Source organism: Alternaria dauci, chromosome 1 (genome assembly GCF_042100115.1).
Source record: "Alternaria dauci strain A2016 chromosome 1, whole genome shotgun sequence".
NCBI classification, from domain to species: domain Eukaryota; kingdom Fungi; phylum Ascomycota; class Dothideomycetes; order Pleosporales; family Pleosporaceae; genus Alternaria; species Alternaria dauci.
The window spans coordinates 5387051-5406559 of record NC_091272.1 but is presented as its reverse complement, the minus strand read 5'-3'; the positions used below and the strand labels follow the sequence as shown (position 1 = coordinate 5406559).

The 19509-nt window shown below is 51.9% G+C and overlaps 6 protein-coding genes across 6 annotated transcripts; 5 read left to right on the top strand and 1 right to left on the bottom strand.

Moving 5' to 3' along the window:
- Positions 1-2714: 2714 nt before the first annotated feature.
- Positions 2715-4133, top strand: ACET3X_001669 (uncharacterized protein; the record flags this gene model as incomplete). Its single annotated transcript, XM_069446986.1, has 1 exon — positions 2715-4133. One exon carries the CDS (start codon positions 2715-2717, stop codon positions 4131-4133), a length of 1419 nt encoding a protein of 472 aa, XP_069311911.1.
- A 1679-nt stretch (positions 4134-5812) lies between these two features.
- ACET3X_001668 (uncharacterized protein) lies at positions 5813-8359 on the top strand. The gene is made up of 3 exons (XM_069446985.1): positions 5813-6175; positions 6241-7902; positions 7959-8359. The coding sequence occupies exons 2-3, from the start codon at positions 7416-7418 to the stop codon at positions 8315-8317; spliced, it is 846 nt and encodes a 281-aa protein (XP_069311910.1). The 5' UTR covers positions 5813-6175; positions 6241-7415; the 3' UTR covers positions 8318-8359.
- Positions 8360-10045: 1686 nt separating this feature from the next.
- On the bottom strand, positions 10046-12000 carry ACET3X_001667 (uncharacterized protein; the record flags this gene model as incomplete). The annotated part of the gene is made up of 4 exons (XM_069446983.1): positions 11160-12000; positions 10870-11103; positions 10533-10807; positions 10046-10481 (listed from the first exon to the last, which is right to left on the bottom strand). Exons 1-4 carry the CDS (start codon positions 11319-11321, stop codon positions 10046-10048), a joined length of 1107 nt encoding a protein of 368 aa, XP_069311909.1. The 5' UTR covers positions 11322-12000.
- Positions 12001-12156: 156 nt separating this feature from the next.
- Positions 12157-14489, top strand: ACET3X_001666 (uncharacterized protein). The gene is made up of 3 exons (XM_069446982.1): positions 12157-12595; positions 12647-12998; positions 13048-14489. Exons 1-3 carry the CDS (start codon positions 12418-12420, stop codon positions 14381-14383), a joined length of 1866 nt encoding a protein of 621 aa, XP_069311908.1. The 5' UTR covers positions 12157-12417; the 3' UTR covers positions 14384-14489.
- Positions 14490-14917: 428 nt separating this feature from the next.
- Positions 14918-16504, top strand: ACET3X_001665 (uncharacterized protein; the record flags this gene model as incomplete). The annotated part of the gene is made up of 1 exon (XM_069446981.1): positions 14918-16504. One exon carries the CDS (start codon positions 14918-14920, stop codon positions 16502-16504), a length of 1587 nt encoding a protein of 528 aa, XP_069311907.1.
- An 897-nt stretch (positions 16505-17401) lies between these two features.
- ACET3X_001664 (uncharacterized protein) lies at positions 17402-18541 on the top strand (the record flags this gene model as incomplete). Its single annotated transcript, XM_069446980.1, has 4 exons — positions 17402-17579; positions 17638-17833; positions 17889-18031; positions 18084-18541. The coding sequence occupies 4 exons, from the start codon at positions 17402-17404 to the stop codon at positions 18539-18541; spliced, it is 975 nt and encodes a 324-aa protein (XP_069311906.1).
- Positions 18542-19509: the final 968 nt, after the last annotated feature.

Genomic DNA, 19509 nt, shown 5'->3' with positions numbered 1-19509 from the left:
CGCTGGCCCCAGCAACTTGCGACAAGACGACCATGCACCTTGTACAAACAGAGCGTCTAATGCAGCTCGTGACACTTACAACTCTTACGCTCCTAGCGAAATTAGTGATGCTCAAGACTATTATCCGCCAGGGTATTTTAAAGCGCCTCGCCAACAACCTCCAAAAATGGCTTATACCACTGCTGGTAGCGCTCGTATAAAACCTACTAACAAAAAGAGTGGCAGTAGTCGAAGAGTGAACTCTCATCATCACTTAGAAAATCAAGAGGAAAGTCCCGCCCCAGCCGCTTATAGCCATGAAGAGCATGAACCGCCCGAAGAATACGAGTACGAACGGATGGATCCAATCGACGAGGTTCTACCCGAACACTCCATATCCGTCGTGGGCACAACGCATGTCAAGAAAGCCTACACTCAAAGTGTGCCTGGTATCGAGACCAATAGGAATGGGTTGCCAAGGTACATGCCGCCCAGCCGGAGCAAGCATGCGGAAGATGGGAGGCCCATACCTTACAACACTGCTACCGTTACACCTTCCAACAATAAAATCAGTGCTGCAAGGTCCATGTATGAAGTATATGCTGGCTGATGGAGAAATGGAAGTAACCTAGATGATGGCTGGTAGAGAATTCTGTGCGTTATGGCTTGCGCGTGTTGAGATGAATGTAGACTAGATGGATAATTTCGAGTTATTTTCCAAGCACAATGTTACAAATCACCATCTCCTCTGTTGCGGAAGACTTGATGATAGGCGGCGGAGGAGATACGTAAAGGAGATGTCCTAGGGCAGGAAGCCAGAATCGTACATCTTAGCTCCCAAGCAAGAGAGAATTCGACCGCGAAGAGCTGTTTCGTCGATAGCCCGAGAAGGACAATCAACGAAGATTGCCTGTTGCGAACCGGCAATCGGCATACGGAGCTTTGGTAGCCAGTATATCAATGTCGAAAGATTGTTCACCGAGAACAGAAGACCGAAGTCGTTTGGTGTACCGTTCTCGCGATAGGGTTTGGATTGTCAACAAAGTTGTTGATGGATCATCTGTCACAGAGCTCTGTGAATAGGAGTTATAACCAAGAAACTGCTGTATCTTCACTGTTCCAGCTGTGGTCCATATTGCGTTGCGGCGTGCTTCGTTCTTGCGCTTCGACGTACCACTGTTATCAAGTAGTATCTCTCCATCAACATCAGCGCGGAACCGTCCTCAACTGTGTTTCCCACTCTTCGAAAGCTTCCTAAATTCAAGGTATCGTCGATATGTGCTTCGGCGGAAGCTCGACGCCTCCCCCTCCGGTTTATTTCGGCAAGTTACTCGACACGGAACCCTGTTTTGCCGCTGATATGCCTTCTAGTGCCAGTAGACAGATACAACGGTAATCGAGTGAGCTCTCACCCCACAGATCGTGGTACGAGACGCGCATCTACAAGGGAAAGATATGCCCGCGGTAGTGGCCTCGAAGAGAATCGAGGACGTTATGTGATTCCTCCAAGACCATCACACAGCGGCCGCGGTGCCGATCAAAGAGGCTCTGGTCACGGTGCTTCTCGTCGAAGAAGTCATGGTGTATCAAGGGGACATCGTAAGTGACATCTCCAGCAATTGCCTTCATAGTCTCCAGGATCGTGCTGGCACCTGTTCTTCTATTTATCCCTTGAGTCACTGTGCGCGAGTACAAGATCGATGTTGGAGTTCCTCAGCTCTTTCAGATCCCCAGAATCTCTTCGATAGACACGATGAACAAAGATCTGTCCACAACACCATCGAAGCCAGGGCAGCGTACGAGGAAGTTCCAACAGCGCAAGCATCTTCCCTCTTACTGGGAAGTCTTGGGCGATAAGTTGCGGGCTCGTAAAACCAAGGAGAAAAAATCCGAGTTCTCGGGGAGTGAGGGGGAGGACAGGTCGCGTCGTACATTGTGCCTCGTAGTAAGCAGCAACAGTAGGAGAGCGCTGACCATGAGATAGATGCCCAGGGACACAACTCTATGGGCTTTTCACAACGTATGAACACCCATAGAACGAACGACGACGACGACATGGTACCGCAGCAGCTGTTCGGCAATACACCCAATCAAGCACCGCAAGGGGCATTCTTTGGCCAAGGGCAGGCTCAATCGCACCGCCAATCGCAGCCCGAGTTCCACCAGATGCCCGCCATGGATAGCGCTCGCGGGCTACGAAGCGGGGAGATGGATGCGCATTTGCGGCGAGGAGGGCAGACGGAATATGGTGAGCGACCACGAGGACAGGGCCCAAGTGTGTATATTGATTCTGAGGGTCCTGTTCGTGGAGGCGATCGGGGCGAGGATGTGCCTAGTAGGAGGCAGCCTCAGCACCCTTGGGAACCGGAGACGCGGGTTTACGAGCAGGAGAGGACTAGAATGAGATGATGTTGCAGTGAGATGCGATGAGGTTTGAATTGGAGGAGAAGTCGGTCGGAAGGTGCGACCTCATCAGCTATCTTTGTGATGTGTATCCCAGCGTTGTATTTTCAAATTCTTCAACCATAGCGCACGATAGTACATTCCGAGGCGCATGTGATCCGAGACGTTAGTGACAGACGAAAGAAGCGTGAAGGAAGAAGGGTGGAGAGCGGCCTGGGGGCCGTGCAGGGGTTCTGGCCGAGCTTATCGATTAGCCCAGGGCGCATTTCCAAAATTTCCACCAGCACCTCCACGCCAACCACAGCAACAACCACCCCAAAAGCACGTCCATAATGCCGAAACGAAAGCGCGAATCGCCTGCGCCCACCGGAAAGCTTCCTCCACATTCCTCAGCCACGCCTGCGAAACGAGCCAAAAACTGCCAAAAATGCCTCGAAGCCGCGCAAAAGCCGCTTCTCGCAGCTTTAAAACATGCCTCCCTGCTTGAGCGCCAGAAACACAGTCGCAGGAAAAAGTACTCGCAGAAGAAGGGCGATCAAAAAGCAATCTCCCGCTTGGAAGCCGAGTACCAAATCTTGAAGGCGCTCAACCTGGAGCAGATAGGCGATCAGCATCTGCGCAAAACTCTGGCAAGGGTCAAGAGCTTGAAGGATGCGGCGCCACTACAAGAATACATCGCCGGCATCAGGGAAGGAAGCAAGGATACCAGCACACTCAATGTCACAGCCAGATTGTTCAAGGTGGCGCATGTAAAGAAGGTGGTTGATGGTGTCGTCGAGGACTTGAAGCAAATCTTGGGCGCCGGCAACGCCGCGGACAACAACCAGAAGGGGGGAGACGACAAACATGTCAAATCGGAGAATGCGCAGAGGCAGAAGGATGACAGCAAGGGAAAGACATCCAAGTCTGCCCAGACCGAGGACGTGGAGATGCAGGACGCAAGCGACGAAGGCGACGATCCCTACATGGCTTTCAGCGCGCGGATAGCTGCGCCATCTTCAGGCGAGGAGGGCAGCGAGGGCTCAATCTCAGACGACGATCGACCACCAAGTATCGCAGATAGCGAAAGCGAACACGACCCCGATGACGATCTAGAAGCTGAGAGCGAAAGCGAGCATGACGGAGAAGAAGGCGCAGCCATTCCCCGGGCTGTAGCTCCTGCTTCAGACGAATCCTCTGCCGATTCAGAATCCGACTCCGACTCCGACTCCGACTCTGACTCTGATGAAGCCGCGATACCCACCAAGAAAAGCAAAACCAAAGCCATCGCGGACAAACCTACCACGTCCGCCTTCCTCCCCGCGCTCAGTCACGCCGCCTACTTCAGCGGTTCCGAATCCGAAGCCTCCGACCTCGACGTCGACAGCGCTCCGCGAAAGAACCGCCGCGGCCAACGCGCCCGTCAAAAGATTGCCGAGATGAAATATGGCGCAAAAGCCAAACACATTGAGAAAGCACAACAGAACGTCAAGTTCGACGCCAAACGAGGAGCAGTCGTCGGCGACGGCAAGCGTCAAAGACGGGGCAAGCCTATGGGTCCTGGTCTCCAGCAGAGTGGAAGCAATGCAGAGCCATTGGGCAAGAAGGACGATAAAAAGGATCGCAAGATGGGTCTGGGTGTCAAGCGGGATGACAAGGGCGAACTGCATCCCAGTTGGCAGGCTGCGAAGATGGCAAAGGAGAGCAAAAAGTTGAAGATTGATGTTGCGGGCAAGGGCGCGCCGCAGGGAAAGAAGGTTGTTTTTGATTGAAAGAGATACCCAAAAAGCGGACGAGGTGAGGTGGTAATACGAAGCTCTTTTCTGTGCATGTCAGTTGTTTTGATTTGTTCGTCCTCAATGTGTTAAAGCAGGTCATCGGTATGTGGAGATGGGACTCATGCATTCCATGCGAACAGGCTAGTCATGCTATGCTACGACCTGTATTCACCTGCGCTGTTATTTCCCAGTTCTTGGAATCGACATGTCCTATTGGTTCATACAGCGTCAAAGGAGACCCTCAGATCTTTCACCCCGGCCTGCCATCCTAGTGCGAGAGCTCATTGCTACAAATGGGGGCAGTACCACGCACAAGTACCCTGATACCGTCCACGGTTCCCTTTTTCGACAAGGTATTCCTTCATCTTCTTGTTGCATGTCTTCTGGCACCACGTCCGCTTCCTGTTATGAGTTACCTTCCAGCAGTCCTAATCTTGTTAGTAGGTTGAAGACGACAGAAGAAGAACGCGAGTAATCGCAGCTTACTGTGGTGCACTGGTCGCGGAACCTCTCGCATCGGATGCACGGCAGTTCAAATTCGTTGATCTGGTCCTGAAAACAATCAGCAAATGAGCGAAAAACGAGGGAGGAGAAGATGTGAAACTCACAGCATCGATGACGTCGTTCTCAGCCTCTCCGTCATTGTCTTCTTCACGTGCTCCGATGGTCTCGACACTGGTGCAGTGAGGGTAAGGCTCGGCATGGCAGACGTCCTCTCGGATACAGACCGTATCGGTAAACCACTCGTTGTTGTTGCAGCGTTTGATCGCATGATGGCCAAGTAGGATCAGCGGTATGACTTCGCACTGCGCGTCGCCATCACGGCATGCCTCGGCGGTAGAAGCCTCAACACCATCATTACCAAGGCTCTCTATGGTAGAAACGTTGCTGTCTGCGTCGGGGGTTGCGTTTCCATCGGGGCTCGAAGCACATAGAGGTGTAGGGTTCTCAACCCAGAGATCGCCAGGCTCGCAGATCTTGACGATGGCCCACTTGCCGTTGACACATTGGCCGATCATCTGGTCATTGAGGATGCACTGCTTCTCGCCTTCGTTGCAGGTTTCGCCGTCAAGACCGGCAGCGGCAGTAAGAGGGCCCAAGAGGGCGAGAGTAAGGATGGAGGCTGCGAAGAGCTTCATGGTGGGTTTGGATTGGCCGAGATAGACTACAGAGAAGTTGAGAGTGTGGTGTGAGAAGTGTAGGGAAGAGGACGATAAGAAGACGCGAGGGAGTATTTCAAGGTTGGCATGATAGGTATGAAGCTACTGGGGCTACAGAGGTGAGATGAGCGGTGAATCTGTGCGGTATCAGATGATATGATTGCCTTCACGTACGTCGCACTGCCGTAGGTCTGCCCTGGAGGTTTCAACGGCATCTCACTCACTCACATGACGGTGGCATAGAGTCCAACGGCCCTGGATAGTTGTCGGATCACGTGCGAGGTAGTGTCCACAGCAGGTATCACACCGTCGACACATCGGCTTGTTCGAGCCAGTCGAAGCGAACTCTTCGATACATTCCTAATATTTGATATACTCTCGACATCCAATGTGAATTCCTAATGTCGTGGCGTGTCGTTCATGTGTGGCATAGTCACGAGACGTGTCGATGCCAAGAACGGTGATACCTTGATTTTAATTCGGCCGGACTCTCCGGAGGCCACCCTCAATAACTCGCTCTCTTCCTCCAAGTCCTCGCTCCAGTACCACACCAGACATGCCGTGAGGAAAAGAACCCCCGAAATGGATCTACGGTTATCCTGAAGATGAAGAGCTCGAATTGACTCGATTTAACATGAAGGATGGTCGCGATCGAAAATGGCCTTTGGCACGTTTGGACGGGATTGATGGGTACGGAAGGGATTTTGTCCACGAGTAACATCAACGACCGGATCCGGATTACCCCATCTTCAAGTATCCGGTTGGGGAAACGAGGCGCCGGCTGGTTATAGATTCGAAGGAAGCTTGGGGTCCAGCCATCTTCGACCGCAAGCACATTGATACGCTGCAGTTTACGCCCAATGTTGTTGTCGAAAAGTTGGTCATGCACTTGATGGCCCCACATACCTCTTCACGATTTGCTGACGAGACACTTGCTGTAGCCGCATGATAACGGATATAACGAACGCTCCATCGGAGTTCCGAGAATCACTCCACAATTTGTACCTTGGCGACCCAGCGCGCGAACGGACTATGAGGATCAACGACGAAACGGTCGCGAAAATGATTAGAGCGCTGCCAAACTTACGGCACGTACGTATAGATTGTGCACCCAAAGTTGGTGGTCACACGCTCTGGGATCTGCTCTTTTGCGATGATATCCAGTCGATCACGCTCACCGGACATCGGAAACGTGTGAACAAGATGAATAGCTACGTACTCAAGTGCCCATATTGGCCGACAACACTCAAATATCTTAACCTCAGTGCGAGGCCACTACCCGTCTATTTCATCGACTGCTTCGAGCACCAGACCTATTTAAGGAGAAGCGCAACAATTGGCGAGAGCTTGGAGATTGTCTTCAACTTTGGACGGTATCACCTTTTTTGGCGAGATGGGTATCCCAGGTACTACAAAGACTGGGACTTTGCGAAATGGGGCGCATGGAACGCTCGTGATCACCGTGCATGATAGGCCTGCGGCGCAAGGAGCGAAGTTCGTTGACTGTACGTAGCGTAATAAGGTTCCGATTGTTCACGGCTGAGTATCGTAAAACTGGACTGCGTACCATGCTGTTGACACCAGCTCGGCCGGGTGGCGCAGCGAATGCGTCAGATGCCCCTGAACTGCGCCTCAAAGTGGTCACCAAAGCGGGGATGACATAGCCTAGCTCAGCCGGGAGGGACTATCCGTGTGCCAAGTAAAGCTTCGTGATGCTTGGCTGCGTGTTGATGTATGCTGGCTTCCTCATCCAGACAGTAGTCTTCTTTCGGGTTTCGCGGTTTCGACATGTTAATTGCTCGTGTTTGTCGCGCTGATGGGTTCTCTGGAGGTTCTCGTCGTTGGCAATCGCATCAGTGCTGCTTTTTCTGACGCCGGAGTTAGCGGCACCGCCCCACCGCCTCACCGAGATTGCGCCACGTTTCAAAGCTCCGGCCGTTCGCATTTGTTACACATGGTGAGCGATCTCGAACAGACCTAGCTGCAGCTGTAGTGGATCGATTGATGTGCGAGAGGGGCTGATGCGGACGATTGAATAAATACCGCACCTACCTGGACATTGGCAAACCTCCATCACCAGCTTCTCTCCCTGCGTAACAAACATAACACACTCACCATGGGCTTCCTGAGCGAATTAATCTCCGATTTGACCGGCGGCGACAAGCAGAATCAACAGCAACAGCAGTCCGGCTACTCCCAATACCCACCACCACAGCAACAGCAAGGTTACTCTCAATATCCACCCCAACAGCACTCTCCGCAACCACCGCCAGTCTCCCCGCCTTGGTATGCTGAGTGGGATGGGCGCGAAAACCGCTGGATATTCGTGAACCAGCAAAACGGCGAGCGCACTTACCAATACCCTGGACCTGGATACGCTCAGCAGCAGGGCAACTACGGTGCTCCACCACAACAAGGTGGTTACGGCTACGGCCAAGATGGCTACAGCAACCAGGGCGCATACAACCAGAGCTCGTACGACCCTACCCGTAGTGACCAACAGGAAGAACAAAAGTCGGGCGGCAATGGCTGGAAGTACGCCGCAGCTGGCGCAGCAGGTCTTGCGGGCGGAGCATTGCTGATGCACGAAAGCGACAAGATTGGTACGTAATCACACAACTTTGGATCTGTCTCATCAGCCCACTAACCTGCCTTACAGAGGACGGCTGGGACAGCGCCAAAGCAAACGTCTCGCAGGGCGTCGACGAGTTCGGCAACGACATCAGCAACCTGCCCGAAAACGCCGCAGGATGGACCGGCGAGCAAGTCGGACGCGTGGAAAACTTTGGCGACGACGTGGAACAGAAGTGGGATAACGGCGTTAACGATATTGAAAACTTCCCTGAAAACGCTGCGGAATGGACCGGCGAGAAGGTTCAGGAGGTGGAGGATATACCGCAGGATATTGAGAACAAGTGGGATAATATGACGGAGGGGGTGGAGCAATTTGGAGACAACATGGAGAATGCGTATGATGAGGGCAGGGACGAACAGAGGTATGAAGACGACGATTACTAAGATGGTATGGCTAAGCAGCAAATACAAAGCTTGAGATGGCGGCATGTAATGATGATTGACATGTGAATGGCTGCCATGCCAACCGCAAGGTTGACATTTTTTCGTTCTTCTACTACAGAGCCATCGTGACTTTGGCTAAGCGGGGTATCAAACATAAATAGCAGGGAATATGCAGAGGGAATCCTTCGTTGTAGGCGGTGCTGTGCTTGACATGCTCGAAGCGAACTCCGGTCCTGCCAACGTTGCTGGAGTAACACACGCCATAATACCAAAGCCGTGATGGAGGACACAGTAAAATAAGAAGAGTGGAGTTAATATCTTCCCCATCATTGTACCAAAGCAGCCGTTCCAGCGCATCGTGGCTCTCGCCCAAGTTCGTCCACTCTACATCGGAACAACATGCCCGTCGAACGCATTATACAGTAGCGTGCATTCCTTCCTCTACCCACCGCATGTAGGCGTCTGCTAGTCGTATTGAGGTCAACGGTTCGCTGTAAGACGTGTAAACGAGGCGCAATCGCGTTGGTGTGTTCGACTCGGGTCCCGTTCCACCATTGCAAGATGGTGATGCGGTAGAATGTCACTCCGATAACAATCCCCTCGTCGCATGTACATAATGTTGTTAATCTGCCTGCTCTTCTTTCCATGCTACTTCATCGCAATAACATCTCCCCATTCCAATCACTTCATCCCAATCGAGTACAAACTCCACTAGTATCGTCCACCCAGCTATGCATTTCCTAAAGCTTCCCGCCATTCTGCAAACCACTGCTCTTGCGACTTCAACATCCCTCCTCGCTCTATCAGCTGTCACAGTCTACCTTACCACAGACTACACAGCCTCACTAGATTCGAGAATTCCAGAAGGTTCCTACACATGGTACGGACGCATTGGCTCACCTGAGCGTGGCGCATACTGGGCTGCGGTCGACTCAGGGAGTGACGACTTCGACAGAGTGACGTTCGAACAGGTGACCAGCAATGATGTGTGTATTTTACTGAGTGGATGTGTTGGATTAGCTGCTGGACTTGTGGGATGGCTCGCAGTGTGGTGGAAGTCGAGGAAAGAGAGGGTACGTTATCGCCAGGTCGTGGCAAAAGGTGCTGCTAACTGAACCTTTAGAACCAACTGGTTATTGGGCGAGGCTTTCCATGGATGCTCGTATCTTCGATCTTCTTTGGCGCCACCGCACTTGCCACATCGTTTACATCCATAATCTTCACATCGCAAACCAAGACCCGTCTGCAAGGCTCAACTTGCATACCAAACTCCGTTTACACATCTGTCAACAACCATTTCGTCTGCACACGTGAGCTGGCTGCATGCCACCTCCTAGAGAATATCTACATGGTGGATATGGACTGGACTGAGAGGATGTGCAAAGAGGCCAAGGCGAGCAGAGCAATCTTGATCCCAACGCTGATTTGCGCCTCAGTTCTGATTGTCGTGTGGGTTGCGCAAATCGTTATCAGCAGGAAGCGGAATACTGTTGTCGCCGATATGAGGGTTCAGAGGCTTCAGCAGGAAGATACGTGGGAGAAGTCGGCGGTGTATGAGCCCATGAGGCATGAAATGCGAGAGAAGGCGTAAGATCTTGCGTACTTGAGATGTTTATGTAGACTGTCGCTGGGATATTACACGTCTTGGGAGGATGTGACTGACAAGTAGTATGTATACGTTAACGAGAACAACAATAAGAGTTGATGATTAAGACATTGAGGAGGATCTCAAGGACGCCCCTCAATGCTGACTTCGGATCGACGCATCAACTCATCGCTATGCTTGCCCTCTCCCAGGTAGACATCTTCTATAATCGCTTTGCCACTCTCGTGATCTCCAGTGACCGTGGTCGCGCCGTGCGACTTCGCGCTTCTACCCGTCCTGCCTTGATCTGTAACCCTTAGATCGTACTGGGTATGATAAGTTGGGAGGTGGAAGCTCTGAAATCTGCTCAAGGTCGACCGGCTGGTGGAACATTCGGAAAGAACATTTTTCAGAAGCCCGTCGAAAGATTTGCGCAAAGGGGGTAGGTTTGCGACCACGATACCGATGGACACTTCGGTCATGGACCATATAGAGAGCGTTACAGACTCATAGCAGACTTCTTTCAGACCTTGTAGTCGTTGGAAGTCCCACAATTTTATTGCAGATATGGCTGTACAGCTGCTGTCGGTCAATATGTGCTCCTTGCCTCAGTAGGGACGTGTATCTTACACCAATGACATAAGGAAGACAATTCGCACACTCCACTGGGTATGCGTGCTAAGTTTGACAGACCGTATGTATGCGATGGGCGCGGTCGCGTATACCAAGTCTGTGATGATGTTGGAGATGGCCTGGGTATATGCAATACCTATCTGCACAACCTGTGACCAGCATTGTTTGTCCGTAATACGCGTGTCCCATCTAGATGCGAGAGGCCTACATAAACCAAAGTGCTGTATTACCGGCAACACAAAGTTGAAGTGTGTGGCGAATACGATGGTTGCCTGTAGAAACGCGGTCATATCAGCGGACATTCAAGACGAACTTGGTAATATAGTGTGCTTACCCATATAACCCAACGATATCCTCTCGAGAAGTTGAGGACTAAAAGATACGTGCAGATCGAGAGCTTGACAATCCACATGGCGTAAACGTTTAACAGCTGGCTAGCAAAGACAAGATGATTTTGATAAACCATCTTCTCCACTGTATCTGGCTGCCAGAAGGGATCGCTCATAAGACGACCTGCGCCATTAAACCCAGACACGATTGATACTGAAATCGCGGCATTGTTCATTGCCTGTTGAGAACAATCAGTCATGAAAGGACGATGATCAAAGTGTGTCTTCTACTTACTGTCCCAAGTATCATGAGCCAATCGCTCGTTTGCATCCAGCGAGATATCTTGAATCTGATCGCTAACCTCCACACTGCGAAGAATGTGCTGATGGCGATCATGAAAATGGACACTACAATCAGCTCAAGGTGTTTTGTTGGCAGATTTTCAGGATCTGCCATCTCTATCGTGTATTTGGCAGCCCGTGCGTACTGGTATAGCTGGAGGGCAAAGAGTGGCAACCAAGTTTAGCCATGAGATGAGACATGAAGAGTCTTTACATCGGGCCAAGTTGCGGCACGGCAAAATTCTTCCCTTGGAGACAAAACTTGCTGGTTGTTCCTCCTATGCATCCTTCGTTTGTGATTCATCTGTCACACATTGAGTGCCGGTCCACTGAGGCACAGTTTGTCGACTGGTTTCCCGTCGTTACAGGGTATTAGCTGGTATCGTGGATAACTCGGATAATGACAACCTAAATCGTGAACAAGCCGTGTAGGGACCGGGGGCGTGCATAGCCTGGGCTACGACGTGTTGTACATCCTCACGCGACTGGCTGGTATTGAGAGCCTAGCGCTGTATCTGCTAGTTGCATCCTACAGTTCGGGACTTGCATGTCGGAGCTATGCTGTGACGACGATGTGGCGATCGCTTAGACCTCCTTGCATGACAGATTCCGTTCTTGCCATTCGCTTTGCAACTTGCGTTCGTCGGACACGCAACGTGGATCAAAGTGAGGGGTCTGGATGGTACGCTAGGAGTACTCTGGACGAAGCAACGGAACGAGCGCAACTATCAGCCGTCACACAAATGCCTCGGAAAGGCCGGGCCTGGCGGTGTTGGAGCAAAGAAGACATCTGCCGAAGGATGGTGTTCGGGTGAGGCGACATGCAAGGGGAAAGCTCCTCGCCGCGCCCCGGCTTGGCGCCCCACCAAACGATCGTTCTTGATTGGCTTGACAAGCGCCAAAGGGGGGAACTCGCTGAGAACACGCAGATGAAGGATGCACGATCAACATAACAACATCACAGCGAGCACACTGAAATGAGTGGGAATACTCAAATTTGTCCATCCATAATGACTCAAATACAGCGCACCACCTTCCACGTGTGGACTAGACTTGAACAGATTGAGGGCCCTAGCCCGACCTATGGGTAAATCCGTAGGCCATGGCAATCTTCGCCCTTCGCATGCTGGATATGAGATTGTATATCTTCTACGTTACGGGTGTGATACTGCATCAAAATCATCACCGAGCAACCCGACAGACACACGAAGATGCCCTCGGTTAAGTATACCTCGCTCGCCGGGCTCGTCGGCTTCCTTTCTACAGTAGCAGCAGCGGTAGTAAACGTGCGACAAACACTTTCCGAGTCGACAACCTATGACTACATTGTTGTTGGTGGAGGACTTAGTGGGTTGGTAGTTGCCAATCGCTTGACCGAGAATGCAAATAGTGAGTACAACATCGCCTAACAAAGCGCTTCGGCCTGCTAACAAGATCAAGTATCCGTCCTGGTCATCGAGAACGGGGTCATTGACGATAGACCCACGACAAGTGTGCCTTATTTTGCCAACATCAATGCCGAGAACTACTACCCCATCACATCTGCGCCAGAGCCGTTCATGCACAACAAGACTTGGATGGTCCATGTAGGCAATGTTGTTGGAGGCGGTTCGGTAGTCAACGGCATGCAGTGGGATAGAGGCTCTGATGCGGATTACGATGCATGGGAGCAGTTGGGAAACCCGGGTTGGGGATACAAAGGCCTGGCAAAGTACTTCAAAAAGTCCACCCACTTTAACGGCCCATCAGAAGCGGTTCGCCGTCACTTTAACATGACATTCGATGCTAATGCGTAGGTGCATAATACTATCTCTACAAAGTCGTAGCTAATTCGCTTTCAGGTATGGCGACGGCCCCGTCAAAGTATCGATACCTAGCTACCAGTATGAAGACTACATCGACATCATGGGGTCGTTCGTATCTAGGACTGACATACCTCACTCGCTGGAAGGCCTCAGTAGACCGATTGGCACATTCTGGACGCCAAATTCCATTGAAAATTCCACCAAGCAGCGCAGCCACGCTCGCAGAGCTTACTACGATCCGATTCAAGCACGCACCAACTTGCATCTTTTGACCAACACGCATGTGGATGAAATCCTATCCAAGAACGGCAGTACGCTTATAGCCAGTGGTGTCAGGTATACGTCTAATGCCGACTCCTCCACCTCATCGGTACACGCAACAAAAGAGGTTATACTTGCGGCTGGAGGGGTTTTCACACCGCACCTACTTATGCTCTCGGGAATAGGCCCCAAGGAAGAGCTACTCGCCGCTAACATCACGATAAAGAAAGACCTCCCAGCTGTTGGTTCAAACTTCCAAGATCACCAGGCTTTGTACATGCGTTTCAACCTCACCAACCAGTCCGTTCCTAATCCAGACATGCTCGTCACAAAACCCGACCCAGCCTTCAACGCAACAGCCGCCGAGTTGTATGCAGCTAATCGCACTGGACCGTGGACCTTCGGGAGAGGCAACGCAGCGCTCTTTCTTGCGTTCAAGGATTTCTCGAACAAGTACGCTGATATAACTGCGATTGTTTCCAAACAGAATGCCACTGCATACTTACCCCGACGCTACTCGAAGATTGACACTCTGCTGAAGGGCTTCATGGCACAGCGTAAGATTCTGGTCGACCACTATCTCTCCGACTACGCAGCGACCGGTGAATATCCGATCCAACCTTGGGGTCGAGCGACTACTGCCGTGCAGAAGCCTCTCTCCCGAGGTACTCTCTCCCTCAACACCACGAATCCATCAGCAAATCCGATCGTCGTTCGAAATGCATTTCAGAACCCAGTCGATAAACTAGTTCTCGGTGAACTCGTGCGCTGGAACAGGCAGCACTGGACCACCGCACCCCTGCTCCAGCGCTACGCCCCCGTCGAGACCGTGCCGGGTGCGCAATACCAGACCGACGACGAGATCTTTGACGCCAGTATCAAAGCGGCTGCTTTAGATCCAACCTATGCGCATTCAAGCGGTGCATGTGCGCTTATGCCCGAAGAGTTGGGTGGTTGTGTGGATCCTCAATTGCGAGTCTATGGAGTAGAAAGGCTGAGGGTTGTAGACGCGAGCATTCTACCACTGATACCGGCAGCGCACTTGCAGGCAACGATGTATGCTGTTGCCGAGAAAGCCGCGGATATAATCAAAGAGAATAAGTGGACGTAGAGACGGACTGAGAAGGGAGGAATATGTTGGTTTTAAATGATCTTTCGGCGTTGGGTGATATCATAGTTGGTATGAACTTGTAGGATCTACTACAACTTACATCGCGTGAATATGCCTTCTTAGAACCATCACGTAGATCTCAGTGATACCAAAAACATCTGAAGAGAGGTCTGGAGCTCGTTATGACATTAAAAGACGAGCTTCTTCGTATAGTTATCAATAGAGCCAGTCGTGTGGGACACCTGCTAACCTCATATGCGCTAGCGCCATGCAAACTTCAAGGGAAAATGCTACTCGACCCTCGAGTTTCCCGGCACGCCACCAATCCGCTACGAGCAAAATGACGTGCTCCGTTGCATGCACTGCGAAATGAGCCACCGATGCAACGATCGCCGGCTTTCATGCGGACTGTGGGTGAGACGCTCGTGTTCCACTAAGGTTACTCAAGCTTTGCCATGAAAAGCTTCCACGCGCCAGTATCTGGGCTTCGTCTCTTGTATCGCAGCATACTATCGCGGCAAACTTCACCCAGACATGGCGACCACAGACCCTGAGAAGGTGCCTCACGATGTCGCAGCATCACCCGACTCGTTGAACCGGATACACTCCCACGTCATCAATGAGGATCGCCTGCGCCGCTCCCTCAGCGCCCGGCAGGTGCAGATGATAGCCATCGGAGGCACCATTGGAACTGGTCTATTTCTAGGTACTGGAAAAGCTCTTGCAACCGGTGGACCGGCTTCGCTACTCATCTGCTATTCTATCGTCGGCTTCATCGTCTTCTGCACCATGCTATCGCTCGGCGAAATGGCCGCCTTCGTTCCTGTCGCGGGCTCCTTCTGCACATTCGCGGGCCGCTACGTGGATGATGCGTTTGGTTTTGCGCTGACATGGAACTACTGGTTCAACGATGCCGTCAGCACTGCCGCAGACCTGGTCGCTTTGCAGTTGTTGATACAGTACTGGAGTGATAGCGTCCCGTGGTATGCCGTGGGTATCGCGGTGTGGGTGCTTATTGTGTTGGCGAACATCATCAACGTCAAGGCCTACGGCGAGCTTGAATACTGGCTCAGTCTGCTGAAGGTGGTGACCATCATCATCTTCATCATTCTCAGTATTGCCGTCAACGCGGGTGGTAACACCGATTATGGGTACATTGGAGGAAAATTTTGGACTATCGGAGACGCGCCCTTTGTGGGTGGCATTGGTGGCTTCGCATCAGTCTTCGTCACGGCATCCTTTGCCTACGGAGGAACCGAATCGATTGCAATCACCGCCGGCGAGACGCGCGACCCTGCACGTACGCTTCCCAGGGTTGTAAAGAACGTCTTCTGGCGCATTTTGCTCTTCTACATCCTCACGGCCATCATGATTGGATTCAACATACCTTACAACTACCCAGGGCTTTCGACCAAGTCATCTCGCACATCGCCTTTCACCATCGCATTCCAAATGGCAGGCTCGAAAGCAGCTGGATCTTTCGTCAACGCGGTAGTTCTGACCAGTGTCATATCTGCTGGGAATCACGCGCTGTACGCTGGCTCGCGATTGCTCTACACACTTGGCGCGAACGGACATGCACCCAAAGTGTTCGCGAAGCTAACCCGGTACCAAGTTCCATGGGTTGCGGTTATCACGACAAGCTTGGTGTCTATCGTGCTTTTCTCCCTGTCTTTTGCAGGTTCCGGCCAGGTTTGGACATGGCTGCAGAATATCGTAGGTGTTTCAAACCAACTGAGCTGGATTTGCATCGGTATCTCCTCGCTGCGATTCCGCGCAGGTCTCAAGGCACAAGGAAAAGAGAACCTGCTGCCTTTCCGAAATTGGATGTACCCCTGGGGTCCTATTATCTGCGTGGTCCTGAACTCCTTCATTGTCCTGGTCCAGGGATGGTCTTCATTCAGCCCCAAGTTCGCCGCTGTAGATTTCGTCAGCTTTTACCTGGAGCTGCCGATATTCCTAATAATGATCGTCGTTTGGAAGCTACTGAAGAGAACGAAGTTCAGGAAAGCGAGCGAAATGGATCTCGAGACGGATGTCTACACCAAGGAAGATATGGAGCCGGCTGAAAAGGGTTGGAAAAGTAGGAGTAAGAGGATTGGGACCTGGTTTTGTTTTTGAGGACCCACTTTGCGGGTCAGCAAGCTCCGGCGTTTTGTGCTATGCGACGCCCACAGAGTTGTACAGCCAAGCTTGTTCCCCCTCGAGGTTCGTCTGAATCTTATGCTACAAAGTGTTCACTGTGGTTAATGTTGATTTGCTGACAAAGTGGACAATGATAGCGCGTTTTCTCAGCGTACACATCGAATCTTTTGGTACTATGAAAGTGTCGTTGCGCTCATCGCGGATGCATTGTTCCGATTCATTTGACCGTCGGACGCTCGAATACATGGCTTTGGCATCATTCTACATCGCGTAGCTCGCAAATTGGCTGATGGATCCTTCAGTTCTGGCGTTGATGAAGGTTGAAGGACGACTTAGCATCACACCGGGACCCCGGGTTTCGCGTGTCGCAAGGCGTCGGCGCGTGGTTCCAGTGTGTTCTCGATGGCGCTCGGCGTGGCCAACACGCTTTCACCAACCGGCGATTTTTAGCCATGCATTGCGATGCTTGTCGCAGCCAGATCCTGGTGTCTGCAAGCAGGATCTAGGAGTTGAAACTCACAGCCCAGCCACGACGGGACGCCTGATTGGCGGGCGCCAACCATACTGAGATAGGACAAGTGCATATCCAGTCCAACGCTTTCCGTGCTGCAAAGTTCCGCCCCGCATATCGTCTAAACCCCAATCGCATTACCGTGCCTGATGCACCCACTCACAGCCATCAGATGTGACTAGGATGTTGAGATAGATGGGCGTACTTAAATTGACACGACATTTGGGGTCTAAAAGACAAGTCCCACTCTGCGACAATGTCGCAAACTATAGGAGCTTCTCTGTCACTCTTTTACCATCGATTTTGAGCGGTGTCTGCGTTCCTGGTTCTCGTAGCTTGCTAGACGCTTGTCAGAACTCACCATGTTTTCCTTTCTGTTGCAGTTGGGCTCTGTCGGCGTCGCAGCAGCGGGCTTGATAAATGCCCAAATGCCTGCACCAACTGCCCCTGCGGTGCTCCCAAGGCAAGACTCTGCATCCAATACTGGTATCGTGGTCGTAGGTTACCAAGATATCGGCACCGAAAGCGACGAACATATCTGTGAGTACGCCAGTTCTACATACTGGCTTCGACGTTTGACGATCTGACCCAACGCCAGGGGCCATTTCGACATTCCCTCGATCGGAGGGCTATCTCTTCACAACTGGCAGTCTCTGGCAAAAGTGTAAAGCGTCCACGGCTTTCGAGGTCAGCGGAACGAGCACGACTTCTCCACTGCCACAGACAGGCTGCGAAGCATGGACGAGTTGCTTCCACACGACGGTATATGGATCTGGAGGTCTAACTAGTACTTGGTGAGTTGGATCGCACAGATGCGCGTAAGATGAGCAAGGTTAACGAATCGGATAGCGATGGAGAGTATGGGTCCTGTTACTCGGATATCATGTTCACCACCTCCGGCGCTTCTGACGCGTACACTCGTATTTACTGCGACTGGACAGGAAGTCATCCATTGCTGTCCACGACTCTGTATAAGGAGCTTCCGAATAACGGTACGCGGGACGGCGCAGACCTTAGACCTTGATCATTACTGATGTATCATAGCGGGCCCAACGTCAGTCGTGTCGCAATCGGAAGCCTCCACTACACCTGCATCGAACAGCAATCCGGCAACTTCGGCAACTACTCCATCTCCAACATCGGGTTCTGCTAGCGAGCAAGGCCAGCCCTCTAACGGCGGTGGTTCGAATAACACGGGTATAATTGCGGGTAGCGTTGTCGGGGGTCTTGCGGTCATTGCATTCGCTGGTGTAGCTATATTGTACATCCTCAAGCGCTCGAAGCGCCACGCCGCTGGCGCTCCGGTTCCATCCAGCGATGGGGACTCTACAAATCCCTACGGTACGCCAGAGATGACAAGAAGCGGATACACAGAGGCACCGGCATATTCACCAATGGCGACGAAATACGGTCACACCATCAACGGAGGCGAGCTGGAGGGGCAGCAGGGAACGGCGGAGCTGGGTGGTGTACCGCTACACGAAGCTGGGGAACGACGATGAAGCGAAAAGAAGCAGACATGTAGGACGAGAATAGGCCATGAATGTGGTTAGGAAGGCTGTGGTATATCAATGAATCCACCCGCTTGAAAAATCGATGCGCTTTCGGTATGCTTACACGTCCGTGCTGGGTTAACCCCAAAATATGGTACCAGTGGAACGCTAGCCAATGTTAGGTCTCGATGTGGCGTCCAGCAGATCTGAAGACAGCGCATCAATCCATTCTATGGGCAGGCTCTTTTTATTAAACGTCTTAATTCGACGATCCACAAGGCAGACTTTGGCTCCAGTCGCCCCACAATCCGATTTGTCAGTCTTGGCCCCGAGTCAGCGCTAAGGAGTGGCAGTACTGCAACGCTTACCACGGACTCTACCAATTACAGTTCCTACACATCGTAGCCATGCTGGTATGTTGCCAACTTCGGCTTTCATGCAGAACAGGCTACTCACTATGTTGAAAGCCGGGAACTGTATCATTGAGGCACTTCGAGATGGCAAACTCGATTTATGATGGTTGTTCAAACGGGTGCAGCACGGGCAGGAACCCGCAGCCACGCAGGTCCAGGCCACTGACCCAATACCGAGCCGACCGGTGTACGCAGGTCCTTGAGGCTGTGGATGAACGGTAACTGCTGACAATGCATCGTTAAATGAGTTAGGCATTCTGGAAGGAAGTATGTGCACCCCTCATGTAGGCTGCTTCTTCACCTTTCTTTCTCACAAAGTCTCGATCCACTCTCTCGACTCTCACGGCATAGGAACGAGATGTCGCCCCCAGAACTATGCCAACGTCTACCCCTTACGATTGCTGTATTACTCTTGGTCGTATCTATCGGCACACTCGGCCTTACAGGCCATGCGAAATGGCTCCTGGCGCAATCCTTTCCGGCTGGCGCATGGTACATCTGGAGGGAGCCAGATGATCTGCACGAGGAGCAGCAAATAAGACAACAATGGATTGCTGTCGACTA